Raw genomic sequence first — 17,261 nt, forward strand, 5'->3', positions numbered from 1 at the left:
CAGCCAAAACTCTTGGATTCAGCCTGCCTAAGTCACTCAAAGCATGCTCATGAAAAGGAGCAACTGAAACACAACAAAGCCACATTTTGCTGTTTGGAACAGGCTGCCCAGGGAGGTGGGGGAGTCTCTGTCCTTGAAGGTGTTCCAAAACCATGGAGATGTGGCACTGTGGGCACGGGCCAGCAGTTGAACATGGTGATCTTAGCATGTCTTTTCCAACCTTAATGATTTTAATGATTCTGTAAGGCAAGTGTCTACACGCACTTAGACATGTGCAGCCATGCAGCTTCCATTACAGTAGCAACACGTGCAGTGCAAATGAAGCTTCACAGAGAGCTCCTACCAACCATACCCCACCTGTCCCAGCACTACAGCTGTGTTAGCGCCTGTGCCTGCACACTGCAGTCAGCGAGCTGCTGGAACCACGGCACAAGGTTGCAAGGTTATGAAGCAACAATGTACAATAGCTTTTTGGCTGATACAAATTGTTGTTTGAACAGATGTTAACATGCAGGGCTGCTGCATGCAGCACCAGTGCTTCAAACATGAAGACGACACAGTGCATTACAGGTGCCAGGGCACAGCACCCTCCAGACTCCCAACAACTCCCATCCACATCAAAGCACTCTGCAATCAAAGTAGGTACAAGAGCATCATGAAGTTAATATTTAAAAAGGGACAGGGACAGATGGCAGCTCTTCTAGAAGCCCAGAATAGACCAAGCAGAAACACCATCACCATTGGTACCAAGCAATGGGTGGCAGAGCAGGGAAGGGAAGCTGTGGGGCAGTTACTGCAGGCTGGGCAAGGAGCTGCCAGCCCAGAGCAGAGACTCCCAGCACCACGAAAGCCTCCTCCTTTGGCACAAACCCACTCTGATGCAGTTGTAACTGCACAGCACAGCCCCAGCAGCTGCTACAGCCAAGAAGCAGTGTGACTTGCACAGCAACTCCATGGGCTGCTGACTACTGCTTGCCTAAGATCAGTTATTTCACTGACACAAACATGAATGAGAAGATTTGCAAATGCTGCTCAAATGGCAGCTGTTGTGAAAACAAGCCACTGTGCTAAGGATTCAGAGCCAGGCACACAAACACAGACCTTCAGATCAACAGCGCTGTTGAGCAGAGATAGGGGAGCAGTATAAAACCTTTCCCAGAGCTACTGAATGGTAAATATAACCTCCTCATGAGGGCACACCAGTTACCACCTTCCGCAACCCTTTCTGACTGTCTTCAGTCCAAGTCAATGCCTATCACCAGGACAGCTTTTGCAGCAGGTGTGTAACACAGCAGAGCCCCATGCCCAGCCCTGGAGAACACTGCTCAGCAGCAGCTTCCAAGCACAATGCTGTCACCCTTGCAAGGCTTCATGCACATGGCAGCTGAGCCTTAAGGATGCCTTTAGCCAACCATGTGAACCTACACGCATTGCCTTCACAACCACTGGTGTGCCTTCAGCCCCCTTCCTTTTCTAACACCCTTTTAATGACAACTGTACCAAAAAATACTGGAGCTGTGTGCACATTCTCGTTTTCTATTCCTTCTGACTTGAGTTCCAAATTAAGATTCTTGGCTGATCCCAGTTTAAGAGTTCCAAATTCCTCTGTTTTTCCACAAAGAGCTGAGAAAGTCTGTGTCCATCCAGCTCAGTGTCCATACAGGCTCCTTCCACGTGCTCCTGCTCTGCAATGGCTTTGCTTCTCTTGCCACCATTTCCCAAGTGATTGTCCCACTGGTTTCTCCACCCTGCTGCCTCACTAACAGCCACCCATCACAGCGTCACTCTTGTTAGGACATTAGGAAGAGGAAATTCTACTTTGTTAAGCAATTAACTCACCATCACTGCTGCCACAAAATGCTATGAGTTACCCTTCCTGATGCACAAGTTTACTGGAAGCAACTGAATTCAACGTGCTTATTAGCTTAGATAAACTAACTTTTCTGGTTCTAATGTAATAGAAGCAAAGGAAAATGCAGCACTGAAGAAGTGCTGACTTTTCTGTACATTGAGTGAAACTTGATGCAGCTCATTTTCCCTGTGCCCCTTCCAAAGAAGGTAGAGGTTTTTTCCACTGGAAAACAAAGCCACTAGAATACTCAGTCACATCCTTTTAGTTCAAGACTTACATTTTACACTTGTTCCTAAGAAAAATGTAGAAAGACCATTCAGAAGAATGGTTTTATACTAGGCTTCCTGCTATTTTGATCCCCAGGGCATATCTTCTAGGTCTCACCCCTACTTCCCAGCAACAAATCTCCTGATAGAAGAAGGGCCCTTCAGTTCTACCTTTCAGAAAGCAACTTTCTCCAGCTATGCCACACATCACAAGGCTTCCAGCAAAATAATAATGCTGCTTGTTTTCCATACAAAGGAGTCACACAAAATGATGACATTTTCAAGATGCCCCCTGCTCAGTTTTCATGGCCACAACACACTTCATATTAAGTGAGCAGTGCCAAGTAAGAGCCAAATACGTGCAGAATTCACCTACAAATGAATCATCCATCCATACATAATGAAACCCAGTGGAAAAACATAGACTCTAACCAAAACCAGGTAGAAAGTAAATCTGTATGAGGCATTTTAACATGAGTACACACAGTTAAATGCTGCCAGTGATAGATGCACAGCTGGAGAGCACCAATTACAGCCAATATATTTCTGTGGATAAGAGTTTGTAAGGAGTCAGTCTCGTAGCAATGTGCCAAAATCCTAAACCAAGACATGCAGGCACTCTCCACACTTTAGAGACAGCCTCTGACCCCCTGTCTCTTAAGTCATTCCCATGTATCTACAGAAATCTACAAGTTCACTTTAAATACTTTGCAATTGTAAAGTGCAGACAATGAAAAGTTACCTGACCCAAGAGATGTTAAAATGGTGGCCCTGCATGTGGCAGGGGGGCTGGAGCTTGATGGCCCTTGAGGTCCCTTCCAACCCAAGCCATTCTATGATTCTATGGTAAGATTTAAAATAATGAAATGTAATGCATGAGACACCTTGTTTGATGCATCTCAAAACAAGCCTTGTTTGCAATTCTAATAAAACACCTCATCATAATAGTGTTTGAACACTCATACATAGACTATCAGATCATTTAGGTCAAAGGAACACATTAACCAGTTTGATTTGCTAAAGGAAAGCAAGAGATTCTTCAAAAAGTAGTATCTGAGGTTCAGTTCTATCCAGTAAAATAATCCTGAGTAAAATGTGCTGATGGCCACTGACTGCTAATTATTATGATATAAATCAAAAACCTCATTCTGCTGATTACTGTATTCCAACTTCCAGACAGGGGCTCAACATCCAGTGCATTTACCTGTTCAAGTAATGAGCTGGTATTATCACTGACATAGTAACATTACAACAATGACTTCTGATACAGTTAGTTACAGAAGAGCAGCTTATCAGTTATGTACTTACTGTTCTCTATGGTTGGATCATAGGAATCAACAAACTGTCCTTCCACAAACTGAATCGTCAGTGAAGATTTTCCTGCAAAGCAAGGAAAAGACAATTGGTACTAAAATAAGCCTTCAAGCTGTCACCCCCTTATACCTGGTAGCAGGCAGAGCAACACTTTTAGATGAGGCAATATGAGCAGTGTGGTACATGTAAACTGCAGATGACAAGTGACCTATTTTAGAATTACATCCCTAAATTTAGCAACTGGGTCTCCTAAACTTTTAATCAGAAATTGTGCAAAAGCTACTCAGAGTGTGTTCTGCTTCGGTTCTAATGCTGATCCAACAGCACTATTTAAATGCCTCCTCCAGTTTAAAACTAATTAAAAGCTGCAGAGCCAAACCCTCACAGAACTAAATTCAGTGAGTTGTTCTGCTCGGAAGCTTTGTCCACCCAGAAGCAAGGAAAACCAGACATCATTTTCAGTCACTGCACAGAAAACAAGGCCTTCAGACAGAACCAAATCAGTCCTGAAAGATTTTACAAGATGGTAAATGAAAGTGAGTCACATACATTGACCGTAAGAAGCAACTTTAAAGCTCTGGAAAGAAAAGACTTTTCAAGGCTTTACCATAACCTTAACACGATTTCCATTACAGCACATCTTCCACATTCGGGAACCTACCAGATCCTATTACATGCTGTTTACTGGATAAATATACCCTTATAAAGATTGCCAAGTGTGTTAGCTGCTTTTGGATGTGTACATGCTCTGTACTCCTTCATACTCCCATCAGCAAGAAACATAAAGTATGACCTCAAGTTAGAATTTAGAATCATGACCATCCTGCTCAGGAGTACTCCAATGACATCATGAAGAACAGATATTTGGGACAAACTGGTTTATGGTAAAACTGCTTTCCTATATTTAACTGCTTTCGATACCGTTGTCCACTGGCAGTGCTCTGACAGTGCTCCGTTAATACACTGCAGTGGAAAAAGTTCATTCAAAAAACCAGCACACAACATTCTGAAAGTTGCTTTATTTAAAATTGAGTTCCTAGATACCTGGATATCTAGATACCTTAGATATATAGAACAGAAAAGCACAAGCTGACTGCCCAACACTTCTCCCCCTAAGAGAGATCCTGAACTGAAAGCCGTTGTCTGCTGCTGCGTGTGCTAAGTTTGGAAACAGAGCCCTAGGAAGGAGTCAGAGCCAACAGACAGTGCTGCATTTAACATCCAGCTGTATTAATTACTGCTTTCCTCCTAGCAGTGAAAAAGAAGGAAGCAAACAAACAAACAAGACTACAGCAATATTCCACCACTCTCTTCCTATATCCCCAAGCTTTGTACCAAGGCTCCCTGTAACCCATCCACATGTACCCAGAACGTGTACCCTGCTGTCCTGCAGGAGCCACAGGGGAGCTCCCCAGACTTGGGGTCAGTCAAACCACATGGGTAAGAGCAGCAGCAGTGTCCTGCTAAACCAGGGCTCCCTAAGTGGGCACCAGAAACATGAAACCCAGCTCAGTGCCGGTGCCATGTCTCAGCCCATGTCCAAGAGACACACAGGCCAATGTCAACAACAGCTTGGCTTGAACTTTGTCCCACAGGTTTTATTCCAAGCCTTTGAACTACAGAAAGAGAGGAGAATTAAGGTCACCACTGAACTCTTATCTCCTCTTTCCCCAGAAAGATCAGGCAACATTTTCAGAGAATTACAACATAAATACACAGTCTGCCAGGCATGGGCCAAGGAATTGCATGCAGCCGCGTTCTTACAGAAGGGCTGACTGCATCCCCGAGCTGCTGTGCAGGGAGGAGGGCACAGCAGATGCTGCAATCCCACTGCACCAACACCGTAAGCATACTTCAGCATAGGATGGGCTTCTGCTGTCAGGCTGCTCACACCAGCAGCAATGGCTCCATCGCTCACAGGTGCATGTCTCAAAAAAACCTCCACTCAAATATGCCCTCATTTGGAATAGACAGCAAATACTTTTCAGTTTGCTAAGCTTTTCCTCATATTATCCTCCACAATACCACCTTTCCTGTCTTCAGGTTTTAGGGAAATAAACATCCGCTGAAACCAAAAGAAGTGCACTGAGCAGGAGCAAGGCAAAGTCCCCTGGGAGCAGCTCAAACTGACAGAGCTGTGATTTCCAGGTGAAAAAGCACTTGCTAAAATCTTACTGGAGGAAGGTTGTGGTTCAATCTTTTGAATCTCTGTTCAACACAAGAGAGTTTAAGCTTACTATGAAGAAATAAATGACAGAACCGTTAAGGTTGGAAAAGACCACTAAGACCACTAATCCAACAGTCAGCCCACCACCACCTCAGTGCCACATCTCCATGGTTCTGGAGCACCTCCAGGGACGGTGACCCCACCACCTCCATGGGCAGCCTGTGCCACTGCAGCACCACTCTTCCCAAGAAGAAATTTTTTTTTCTAATATCCAACCTGAATCTACATTGGTGCAATTAAAGACCATTTCCTCTAACTCTGTACTGCATCAAGCAAAGGCAGCACTGAGGCAGGGCAACAGGGTGACTCTTCCAGCCACACTTGGTTACTGTAACTCAAAGCACTGGCTAGTCTGTGGCAAACAAGTGTAAGCAAAACCCTCCACACTTCCCACTCCTCTCATCCCTGAAGAAACAGGAGAAAAGAGAAGAGTTTGAACTAATGGACTTATGTTACCTGGAATATGAGACCCAGGGGACTCATAGCTTGTCCAGAAGTATGGGAAGGGCTATCTACATAGATGATTCATTATTTATGATTTTATGTTAGAGTGGTAAAGAAAGGCGTTTTCTACTGTCAAAACAGAAAAGCAGCAGTTTCCAGACAGAACACCATTTCAGAGAACAACCTGTCCTACTTCTGTTCACGCACCAGACCACTGGCTGAATAAAGTGAAGCACACCATGGACATTCTGATCAGTGCTCTCAGAGCAAACACCATGGAATGGAATTGCAGAATGGTCTGGGTTGAAAAGGACCACAATGCTCATCCAGTTCCAACCCCCTGCTGTGTGCAGGGTCACCAACCAGCAGACCAGGCTGCCCAGAGCCACATCCAGCCTGGCCTTGAATGCCTGCAGGGATGGGGCATCCACAGCCTCCTTGGGCAACCTGTGCCAGTGCCTCACCACCCTCTGGGGGAAAAACTTCCTCCTAATATCTACTCTAAACCTCCCCTGTCTCAGTTTAAAGCCATTCCCCCTTGTCCTATCACTATCCACCCTCATAAAAAGCTGTAACCATTGTAATTATCAAGGCAAAATGACTGCCAAACAGAGTTTTTCACTCATCCTTTTACTCCTTGGACAAGAACCGGGCTGTTGGGCCCACCCATAAAATCTGAGCTTTCTAACACCAGGCAACTCGGGGCACTCAAAAGGGGACGCACCACCTCTGGGGTGCCTGCCCTCCCCTCCCCACATCCTCCTCTGTAAGACAGAAGGAAAGCCCAGCTGAAATCCTCCCAAGTGCCAACTTCCCCCAGGAGACAGATGACGCAAGCGGCCCACCAGCAAGGCACGCAGCAGCTCCACAAGCAGGGCATTGTGCAAGCTGCAGCTGTCCCAAACTCAGCATCTCTGCGATGATGGCCATGGCGCACTCTTATCTCAGCAGGGTTTCTCAATGCAAGCCATGGGCTGCACAAGTAGTCAGAAAACAGCTGCTAGGGTTAAGAGCTGCCAACTAGCAAGGAGTTGTACTTCTCTGTTCTGGTGGGTTTTCAGATGTTTTCAGATGCAGGCGGTGTCTTTAACCCATGTTTTTCCACAGAAGAGCCTACTTACTTTGCTTCATTCTGAAAGACCCAGCAGCTGGCAGCACCTAATGCATCCATGCCACAAACCCAGCAATTTATGCAAGTTTGTCTCTGCGCAGAACTGCTCCTACCCACAGAGCAACCACTAGAGGTTTGATCAAAAAAAGGTTCAGTGAATTTCAGAATAAAATGCTGTCAGCCCTATCAGATTAGATAAACCCCACTACATTCCGGAATTGTAGCATCTCCTGCACATTTACACTCAACTTTCTGAGCATGAGAAAGTCTTTGTGAAGCACAGGGAGGTGTTCAATTTAACTGTGAGAATTGGGATCTTTGTCTTTTTTCGAATTTGGAACACCAGTGCACAAAATGGAGACAGCAGCACGTCCCAGCTCAGCTCACAGACTTCTCAGAGCACAGTGAGGTGCAACCAGGCAGCAACAGGCACAGCAGCACTGCTCTTGGACAGAAGTCTTTTCACAAGATAGGAAGGATTGCAGAATTCATCACTAGCTCATCACTCATCTCAGACTTCATCATTAGCAGCTTTCCATGTTAATTAACATTTTATCCCCCCAGGTACTAATTATGCATAGCTGCTATTTTGCTGACCACGTCCACGCAGCTCAGTGAATCATTCTAATGACTACAGGAATGATACACCTGGGCCAGTGAAGAAGTTTCTAAACTTCTGGAGATGACACCATGAGCTGTGTTTTACTGAGACACAACTTAATTCTACTATTACTACCTTTAATCGCGAAGGATTATCACTTAAACATAGCGTATACATCTGCTTTGAGACATAGTTTCATTCACTTCATCATTATTTCCTTGTGACACCAACATTACAATGGGATTTTAAAATGACCCTCAGATGCTTGCAGAGAAGGATCCTGCTGGCACACGTCTCCACTGAAGTCAGGAACCTCAGGAAACATTTGTCACAAGATACAGTTTGGGTATTTTAGTGCAGTCTGGTTACCTCTGCTCCTTGCCTTTGCAGGCAGAAAAGCTGAGTGACAAATCAGGCCCAACTGTTTCAGTTTATGACACACTTAGAGGAGAAGACTCAACTTCATACTGATATTTTTTTTTCTTCCCCCACAAAATAAAGCTCAACTCACAGCGCTGGGCAGAAGCCAAGCCCTCCCCTGCACACGCAGCTCAGACAGGTAATTAGGTAGCTGAATGAAGCTGACCTTTCCTTGGATCGCAGGGTACGTGTAATATGAAATGTCTTTCAAAGACACTTCCAGTACCTGTCATTGTTTCATCATTAAATCAGCTTTAAAATTCTGTCATTAGAAATAAAGACGTGTGTATCTTGCTGTAATGCATTCTGTGCATTCCTTTTTTTCCCAGCTTCAAAGTTGCAGCTTCAACACGAAGCAACTCTCAGCTCCCAGCCAGCTCTTCCTTGAAGCTCGAGGTCAGTATACTACTTCAATTACCTTTCCATACATCAGAACCATCAGGCTTAGCACTTATTAAAGAAGTGGAGCTCTAAGTCGCAGCACCAGCCCTCCATCCACTGCACAGGCACCACAGAGGCAATGACAGCACCTGTAACACAGCTGAATTCCATCAGAAGAGGGGTGGCCAGCAGGGACAGGGAGGTGATTGTCCCGCTCTACTCTGCTCTTGTGAGGCCCCATCTGCAGTACTGTGTCCAGGTTTGGAGCCCCCAGTACAAGAAAGACAGGGAGCTGTTGGAGAGGATCCAGAGGAGGCCACGAAGATGATCAGGGGACTGGAGCACCTCCCCTATGAGGACAGGCTGAGGGAGCTGGGCTTGTTCAGCCTGGAGAAAAGAAGGCTGCGGGGTGACCTCATGGCAGCCTTTCAGTACCTAAAGGGAGCCTACAAACAGGAGGGGAATCAACTCTTGGAAAGGGTAGATAACAGCAGGACAAGGGGAAATGGTTTGGAGTTGAGGGAGGGAAGATTTAGGTTGGATGTCAGGGAGAAGTTCTTTACAGAGAGAGTGGTGAGGTGCTGGAACAGCTGCCCAGAGAGGCTGTGGATGTCCCGACCCTGGAGGTGTTCAAGGCCAGGTTGGATGGGGCCCTGAGTAGCCTGGTTTAATATTAAATGTGGAGGTTGATGGCCCTGCATGTGGCAGGGGGTTGGAGATTCCTGGTCCTTGAGGTCCCTTCCAACCCAGGTCATTCTGTGATTCTGTGAATTCAGATGGAGCAGCAATGTGCTACGTTCCATCCTTCACACCTATACAATATACCCTACCCCATAAAATATACAAAGTTGAATGAGAAAGGACTTTGTCTAGAAGGTCAACATAACAGAGCAGCCTCTGTAAGCAAAGGAAAACCTCTGTTAACAGCAAGGAATGGTCTAAGTAATATTAGTAATAATAATAGTATTAAGTATAAGTATTAATATTAGTATTAAGTAATAATATTGTATAGTATTAAGTAATAATATTAGTATTACTAATAATATTAGTAATAAGTAATATTAGATATTGATGTCCAGCACAGCCCCACAGGCCAGTGGGGTCACCCTGCAGCACTCCAGCACCAAGTCCACCTTCAGAGCAGAGCAGCACACACATCCACCTTGTCAAGTCTTGCATCCCTACACAAATAACGTTCTCAAAGCATGGTGCTGGCTATTACTCCGCTATTAGCCAGTTAAATCTCAAGTTAATCCAGTTAATCATAAATTCAAGTCTAGTCTAAACAGTATCTAAGGAGCTAAGTACATGACATCCACTTGGCAGAAATGGGTAAAATCTGAACTGCTGCAGGCCAACGGGTCAAGGGCTGAGATTTCCTGTAGGTACAGCAAAGCTTCTCAGAAGCAGCTTACACCCTCAGCCTGCGTATTTGGAAAACAACCCGTCTTCACTGTTGGTTTCCACATGCTGAAAGAAGCTCCAAGTTCTCCCACGGCAGGCTGCCCTTAAAAGCCAGCTCCACACACACTCATCCTGTGCTCTTCTCTATTCACCACCCTCCAGCTCGTACAGCCCACACCCCAGTAAGCAGCTGAATGCCATAGCGGGATGCTCACATGATCATCTTCGGATTAAACAGAGGTATATCCAACAGTACCATCACTGTCTATAAATTATAAATGAGATAATGGCTTTTTCAGATCACAGTCTTTTTGCCCGGAAATCCTAAGAGAGAAGGCATCATCTAAGTTTTCTATAGGAACATTAAGTTGCACTTGTTCAAAGTGGTTTGCATTGACCGAAGTGAAGCCAGCACGACATGCAGGAGCACCAGCAGCCAGCTGCACTGGGACTGCCCCACCACCACACAACTGCAGCTGAGGGAGGGCGAGCAGGAAAACACTTCATGTGTGAGACAAGCTGTATAAAGAACGTGGTTCTGAGACGGTCAGAGGGCTCAGCCTCTCTGCTCAGAGAAACAAACTTGCTTGTCTTGCATTTAAGCCATTTCTAGATTCAAGTTTACCAACCAACAACAGATTGACTAACTCCTTCCTCCAAACACAACACCTCTCTTCAGGATTCCTTCACCATGCTAAGCCACGTGGCTGAAGCAAAGCACCATCACAAACACTCATCCCCCAAGGAAGCCGTGCAGAGAACAGCAGTGCCAAAAATGAAGCAGCAGTGTCAGCTGACATTCAAGCTTCCAAGCAGAAACTTCCAGACCTAATTCAAAACAATAATTCTGAAACACTATTTAGAACACCAAAACATTTGTTACTGACGGTAGACTTAAAGCAAAACATACCCCACTGCATTCACATCAAGAGCTGGACTGCTCTGTCAGTTTGCAGGACAGATTTCCTGGCATTCTCCTACACACTGTGCATCCCAGCTCTCCTTCATGTAGCAGGAGTACCTTTAGAGGAGGTCGGACATCTTGAAGGAAGTTCTGGCAATGCAATCTGACAAGCTGTTGAAGCCAGACAGATGTATCCCACTAACTCAGGAGACAATGTTGTCAAGGGACACATTAATAGCATCATTTCGTTTTGCACTGGCACATGTAGGCACCCACACACTGCAGACCACTCATGCGTTCCCGCTTTTTCCAAATTAACTTAAGGACAGTGATATAACCATTCCAGAAATATTAACCCCTCATGCATCAATGTTAGATTATAAAGATCTCACTGTTTAAAGCGTTCCATAACGGGGATGAAGCATTTCTTCAGTTATCATCTATTTAAGATACGAGCACTGCAGCTCTTCTGGACGAGGCTTTTGAGCATCACACGGTAGGGTGTTCTGCTCTTTAAAAGGCCTTCAGAAATCATTTATCTAGTCCTATGCCTTAAAAAAAGATTCATCTTTGGCCTTTAGCCACAAATTGTTAAGGATTTCATCCAAATTAAACAACAATAAATTTCCTCATCATGTTCTAATTCACGTAGGAATTCCCAGAAGTCCCAGCTTTCCCTGCTGCAGGACCTCCCAGCACCCACAAGCTGCTCTTCGCTTGTCCTCTCCTGGTCTTGATTGGCACTTTATGCTTAATAATCCACCACCTGCTCTGAGGAACTCACAACATCCATTTATCTACCCTTTTTCACCACCCTCATTCACATCCTCCATGTGGCATCTACCACTTGCATGTACACTGATGGAATTCCATATGGCGAGCTGAGGAAGAACCTGTGCATCCAAACAGGTTAAGGACTTCCGAATCACTCCTATGCTGCCGGAGTGCTGAGCAACACCTACACCTAAATGGGGAGTCAACGGACATTTGCAGGCAATGGATATTCTGTAAAATACCCAAAGGTTTCTCTGCAAAGCAATAGAGCCTGTTGATTAGTTTCTGCAGGTTTTCAAATCAGAGAGGGAAGCGGTGATCCTGACTCCCTGGCACAGTCTGCACTTTCGCCCTTGATCCACTGAGCATTTCCACAACTTCCAAGCAGACTGTATATCACTTGTAATCCTCAAATGCAGGAGATGCTTCCAGACTGAACACAACTACGAATTTTATTTTAACTGAAGGCAGCACTTGAGGTGTGGCCTCACCAGGGCTGAGTACAGAGGATGCTCACTTTCTGCTCCTGCTGGCTGCACTGTCTCTGACACAAGTCAGGACGCCATTGGTCTTCTTGGCCACCCGGGCACACTGCTGGCTCATACTTGGTCAAGCATCAGCCACCACCTCCAGGTCCATTTCTTCCACACAGTCCAGCCACTCTGCCCCCAGTGTTGCTTGGGGTTGTTGTGGCCAAAGTGCAGGACCCAGAACTTGGACATGATGAACTTCATCCCACTGGCCTCAGCCCAGCAAGCCAGCCTGTCCAGAAAGCCTGTCCCCATGCTTTACCTTGTTTAAGTCCTATATAAAGCATCCTTTGTTCAAACAACAATTCAGCATCCACTGTACTTCAGAGGTCTGAAAATGAGAATTCAGTTTCAAACATCCCACATTCCAGTGGGGGTCTTACAATCCAGTAAGATTAATAACCTGAGGCCCCATGCAGAGATCTGTTAGGTGACACAATGTGGACATCCTCCACATTCCTCCCACGTGCAGGACCTGCTCTATCTCTGAGAGCACCATAACCAAAAGCCCATTTCCTGATCAGGATTGGAAGAGCAGCCACCCTTCCTCCTCCCCGCCCCCAGCTCAGGAGAGACCTTTCAGTTTCTCATGCTAGCACACTCTCAACAAACTTGCTGCTCCCTTCAATTACAGGCCCCAGAAAACCCAAAGTCCTCAAGCAGACAGATTTACAGCCAACAAGGGCAGCTCCGTGTTCCTACATACCGCACTGCAAGTTTGCAGCTTCTGATTTATAGTAATTTAGGCTGACAGCTGGACGGGTTCACTGGGACTCATGCAGCACTCACAACATTGGATGAAGATCCCACAGAGAAGCTGTTGAGATTTTGGACCAAACACAGAGTTAAATCGAGCAGGTTCTGTAATAAATCCCTGAATGTCACCTTCAGGAGCCGCAGGAGGTTGACCACAGCCATTGGTGGGTCACCCTGCTTTAGGCTGCTCTCCTCATTCTGGGTGTATGGTCACATCAGGCAGCACGTACCACAGAGGTGCCTGTCTCCCCAGAGCCTGTGCTTAGGGCAGTGTAATGGATCTGAAGGCAGGGCTTCAGCTTTTCATAGCTTAGAAATGGCAGGATCTACGTTTTGTTTGGTTTCCCCTGCCAACTGTAAGTCTCAGTTGAGTAATCAAGTGACAGAACGCTCCAATTGCCCAGCAAAGCCTGTGAGCGTTGCCATTACAAGAAAGCAGAGCAGGCAAGCAAAGAGTTAAGGCCAGAGCAGCGTCCTCACATAACCCCGCTGCTGCCGTTACCACTGCTGCCATCAGATCACCGCAGAGTGCAGCAGCGCCCTGGAATGCAATGAGAGCTGCCTGCTCCAGCCAGCAATGCTGTGCAGCTGTAAGGAGGGAAGCACTGGGAAGGTCTTCTGGCTGCTTGCTGCCTACGGCTCAGCACAAACTGCCACCACCGGCTGCATCCCAACCTGCTCCATTTTCCTGCTCAGCCCCAATGATTCCCCACATCGCAGACATTGCTGATCCTGTAAACTGAACTGCACTGAGCCACAGTGCCCATTTCTTCGTTCCTTCTCACCTAACAGCCGTGTGCTGCCTCCCAGATCACCTCCTCCCTCTGCCCAGGAACAGAGGGACCCTCACAGGGCGCCATGCTAAGAGGCCATCTTCCACAGGAGACAGCAAAGCTTCAGCCCCATTTGACAATACAAGCCCAATATTCAAGTAACTCTTGCTCTCAAAGCCAGGAATCACTGGCAATCATTACACGTCTGTATTAGAGATATGGCAGGTGATTCGGCTCAGCTCCAGTTTTTCTGCTACCTGCCTACTGCAAACACAGACCACGACTATTTCTGCCTGAGAAGTGCAGCACAGACCGCTTTTCACCTACACAACAGAGGAAGCTGAAAGTCACAAAGCGCTGCTTCGCTGCAGAAAAGATGAAAGGTACGCAGCAGCCACCAGGAACCTGACTCCAAACTGAGCAGGGAGCACTCCCAGCTCACCTGTCTGCACCTATACAATGCAGGCTTCCAAACACCAGCAGCAATAGTCCTATCAGCTGCAAAAACACAAATGATAGCAGCCTGGCACTGAAGCAGACGATCCAAGCAGCGCCTCCCTGCTCACCTTCCATCACAGAACGGTTGGGTTGGAAGGGACCTCACAGCCCATCCAGGCTCAATGCCCACCATGGGCAGAGCTGCCCCCACCAGCTCAGGCTGTCCAGGGCCCCATCCAGGTTCTAAGCCCTCAAGGATGTGCTGAAGTGTGTGTGCCACAATACAGAGAATTCCAGCAATAAGCTCTAGTACAAAATGACCCAGGAAACCTCACTGACACAGACAGAATGCATCTTTTTCTATGAGCAAAAAGAACCAATGTGACTACAAAGCATTCTGGACAACTCCGTACTGCTTTTCAGAGTGGACACTGCTCTAAAGAAACAGTGACCATCCTGACATCAGTACCTCAGTCTTGGCTGAATCATTTCCACAGACCCCAAACATAAATAGAAATAATGAATTACGAGCAGGACACAATGAGGGCAACATGACGATTCCTTTTAGTGAAGGCTTTGCTTTATAACTTTATGAAATCATATGCTCCATCACACACAGGACAGCCTTCTTCTGGAATCAGATCTCAAGTAGCTGGTTCGCTCTGGTCCACTCTGGTCACTTCACTGACAGCAGCACTCAAAGGCAAACTCTTCCTATTAGCAAACAATCGAATTTTAAGCTAAAAATCCATCTGACTTCTATCAGAACCTTATACAGGACAAGCACGCTTACACAATGCAGCGTAACTTTCTTTTTAGATCCATTCAAGCACCCAAAGATAATGTTCCTGTGAGATTTCTGTCTAGCTTCATGCCACGACCAGTATGCCATACGCAAACAATTGGCCTTCCCCACCAACAGGTCCTGAAGTTCCTGGCAATGCTCCTCTGCATCTCCCTGCCCCAGGATGTAGGCTGCTGGGATCACTCCCACAGCAGAACACGCTGCTTTCACACAGGAAAGGCTGATGGCAGTGTTGAAAGATAAGGGAGTGGATTGGAACAAGCAGGCTCCTGAACCTTCTATACCAACAGCCATCAGAACAGCAGTCCCAACCTGCGCTGTTTGGCATCGCTGGGATAAGAGGATGGTTTCATACAAGGGAAAATCAAGGGCTGAGCATGAAGCCAGCGAACACTCAGAGTCGTGTCTCACAAAGCCTCGTGGGGCACGTGCCTGCCTGATGCCATGTGTGCTGCTCAGAGCCTGAGAGAGCCGCAAAGCTGTCGAATCATCAGCTGCAGGGAACAGCTCACGGCCTGAAACGTGTCAGCTCGGTTATTTCAGCACAGAACTGAACAGGGAGAAAAGGTCGCCATTTTCTAATCGTTCTCATCTTGTGCTCTATATGCAAATTATGAGATCACCCAACCCCACAGCCCAGCTCACCTCAGCTTCACTCGAGCCATAGAGCTGGAAAGGTTGCACAGCGTAACAGAGCAGCCTCCCAGGCTGCAGGGTCAAAGCTAAGGTTAAGGTTAATGGCAGTTCCCTATTTATAAAAGGAAGCTCAGAAGCCTTCAGCAGCCCTTCGGATCTTGGAATTATTCCCCATCCTGATGAAAACTAGCTCTGTTCAAAGGGTGATTTTTCCCCACAAGTAATGGCCCTCATTTCCTCTTCTCTTAAAAAGAGATGGGATCCTCTCTTTTATGCAGAGCTCAAGTGGTATTCCTGCCATACCAGGTCAAGACTTACTTGAATGTTTATCTGAAGCCAAACCATGCCTTTACTCTCCTGGACTTTACAAGGCATTCTCGGGTGGACAAAAGACCCAACCTTCATCTCACAGTCTGTTTCTTGTTTTTCTGCCAGCCCTACATGATGGTACAACCAACAGCTCGTGTCTACTGCCGGAACATTTACGTAAATATTTGCCTAGAAATGTAATGCTCCCATACTTAAGAGGAGTAACTCTGTGGCTTTAACATGTAAGATTTGTACCTAAGAACAAGCAAGGCAACAGACTTGTCAAGGTTAACAAAAGGCAAACTACTACTTCTCTTTTCTTCCATGTGTCTACAACAACCAGCTGTCCTAATGGAACAGACCACGTCCCACAAGACCCCAAACCACACCACTCTTGGGAAGCTGCAGGTGAAAAAGCACAGCAGTACATCCTAACGGGCAGGAGGTAACTTTCTGCCCACCTCCATCCACACAAGCACCATCACCCAAAGCATTCTGGGTCACACCAACAACAGCATTAACAGTGTCTATATGCTGTGCTGTCAGTCTCAATGGTTTATCCGCCCCAAGACCATCCAATCTTCTGACAGCTGAAAGCCCAAAGCGCCAAATTTACAGCATTCCTCCCACCGACTCACACTGCCCATCGCTTTTCATCAGTGATCAAAGAAGAAAAGAGGAAAACGTAACAAGACAAACTCTGAGGCTGACTGTGACATGTCAGCCACTCCGTGCAAACTACAAACCTCCTGCTGGCTGCTCCCTTCTAGCACCATACAGACACAGCACCGTTTTTCCACCACCTCACCCTGAAGCCAGGCTGCCGCTATGCACACGGCATCTAAGAAACGCCGGCGCTCACGTAACCTTTTTTGATCTCGGGAAAAGAAAACGGCGTCGTTACAGGTCCTTCGTGCCGAGTGCGTGACCGCAGACAAATCACTCACTTACAGCCAAAACCCTCCTACAGCAGAGCACCATCTCCCTACAGCGGCTTCTTTTCCAGCCGCGCATTATCCTTAACATCGACCTACGCTTTTAAGCCCGATCGATGCCGAGAGCCGCACTACGCGGCCGCTCCGCTCCTGCCCCACGAGGCTGCAGCCGGCGGGGCCGTTCGGCAGCGCAGACTGCAGGAGGAAGGCCGGCCGCTGCGGGATGCCGCAACGCTCCCGGCTTCGGACGGCACCGGGAAGTTCTCTCCTTCTCTGAGGAGAGCCGTACGCTCATCCTCCATCGCCGTACGTCTACAGAGAGCGGAAAAGGGCAGAAATCGGAGCGAAGGGCACGCGGTGCGCCCTGGGCCGGGCCGTGAC

At 46.9% G+C, this 17,261-nt stretch overlaps 1 protein-coding gene across 3 annotated transcripts in view; it reads right to left on the reverse strand.

The window, feature by feature from the left end:
* Positions 1–17,261, reverse strand: part of RHEB (Ras homolog, mTORC1 binding) — a 31,500-nt gene that overhangs the window by 13,707 nt on the left and 532 nt on the right. For all 3 annotated transcript variants that reach the window (XR_007378219.1, XM_048951531.1, XM_048951530.1), the window contains exon 2: positions 3,427–3,498. Coding sequence is in view for 2 of the 3 variants with exons in the window: in XM_048951531.1 (XP_048807488.1) it covers positions 3,427–3,498 (72 nt within the window). In the remaining variant the exon portion in view is untranslated. The remainder of the gene's footprint in view (positions 1–3,426; positions 3,499–17,261) is intronic.

This window comes from Lagopus muta, chromosome 7, assembly GCF_023343835.1.
Source record: "Lagopus muta isolate bLagMut1 chromosome 7, bLagMut1 primary, whole genome shotgun sequence".
Taxonomy (NCBI): domain Eukaryota; kingdom Metazoa; phylum Chordata; class Aves; order Galliformes; family Phasianidae; genus Lagopus; species Lagopus muta.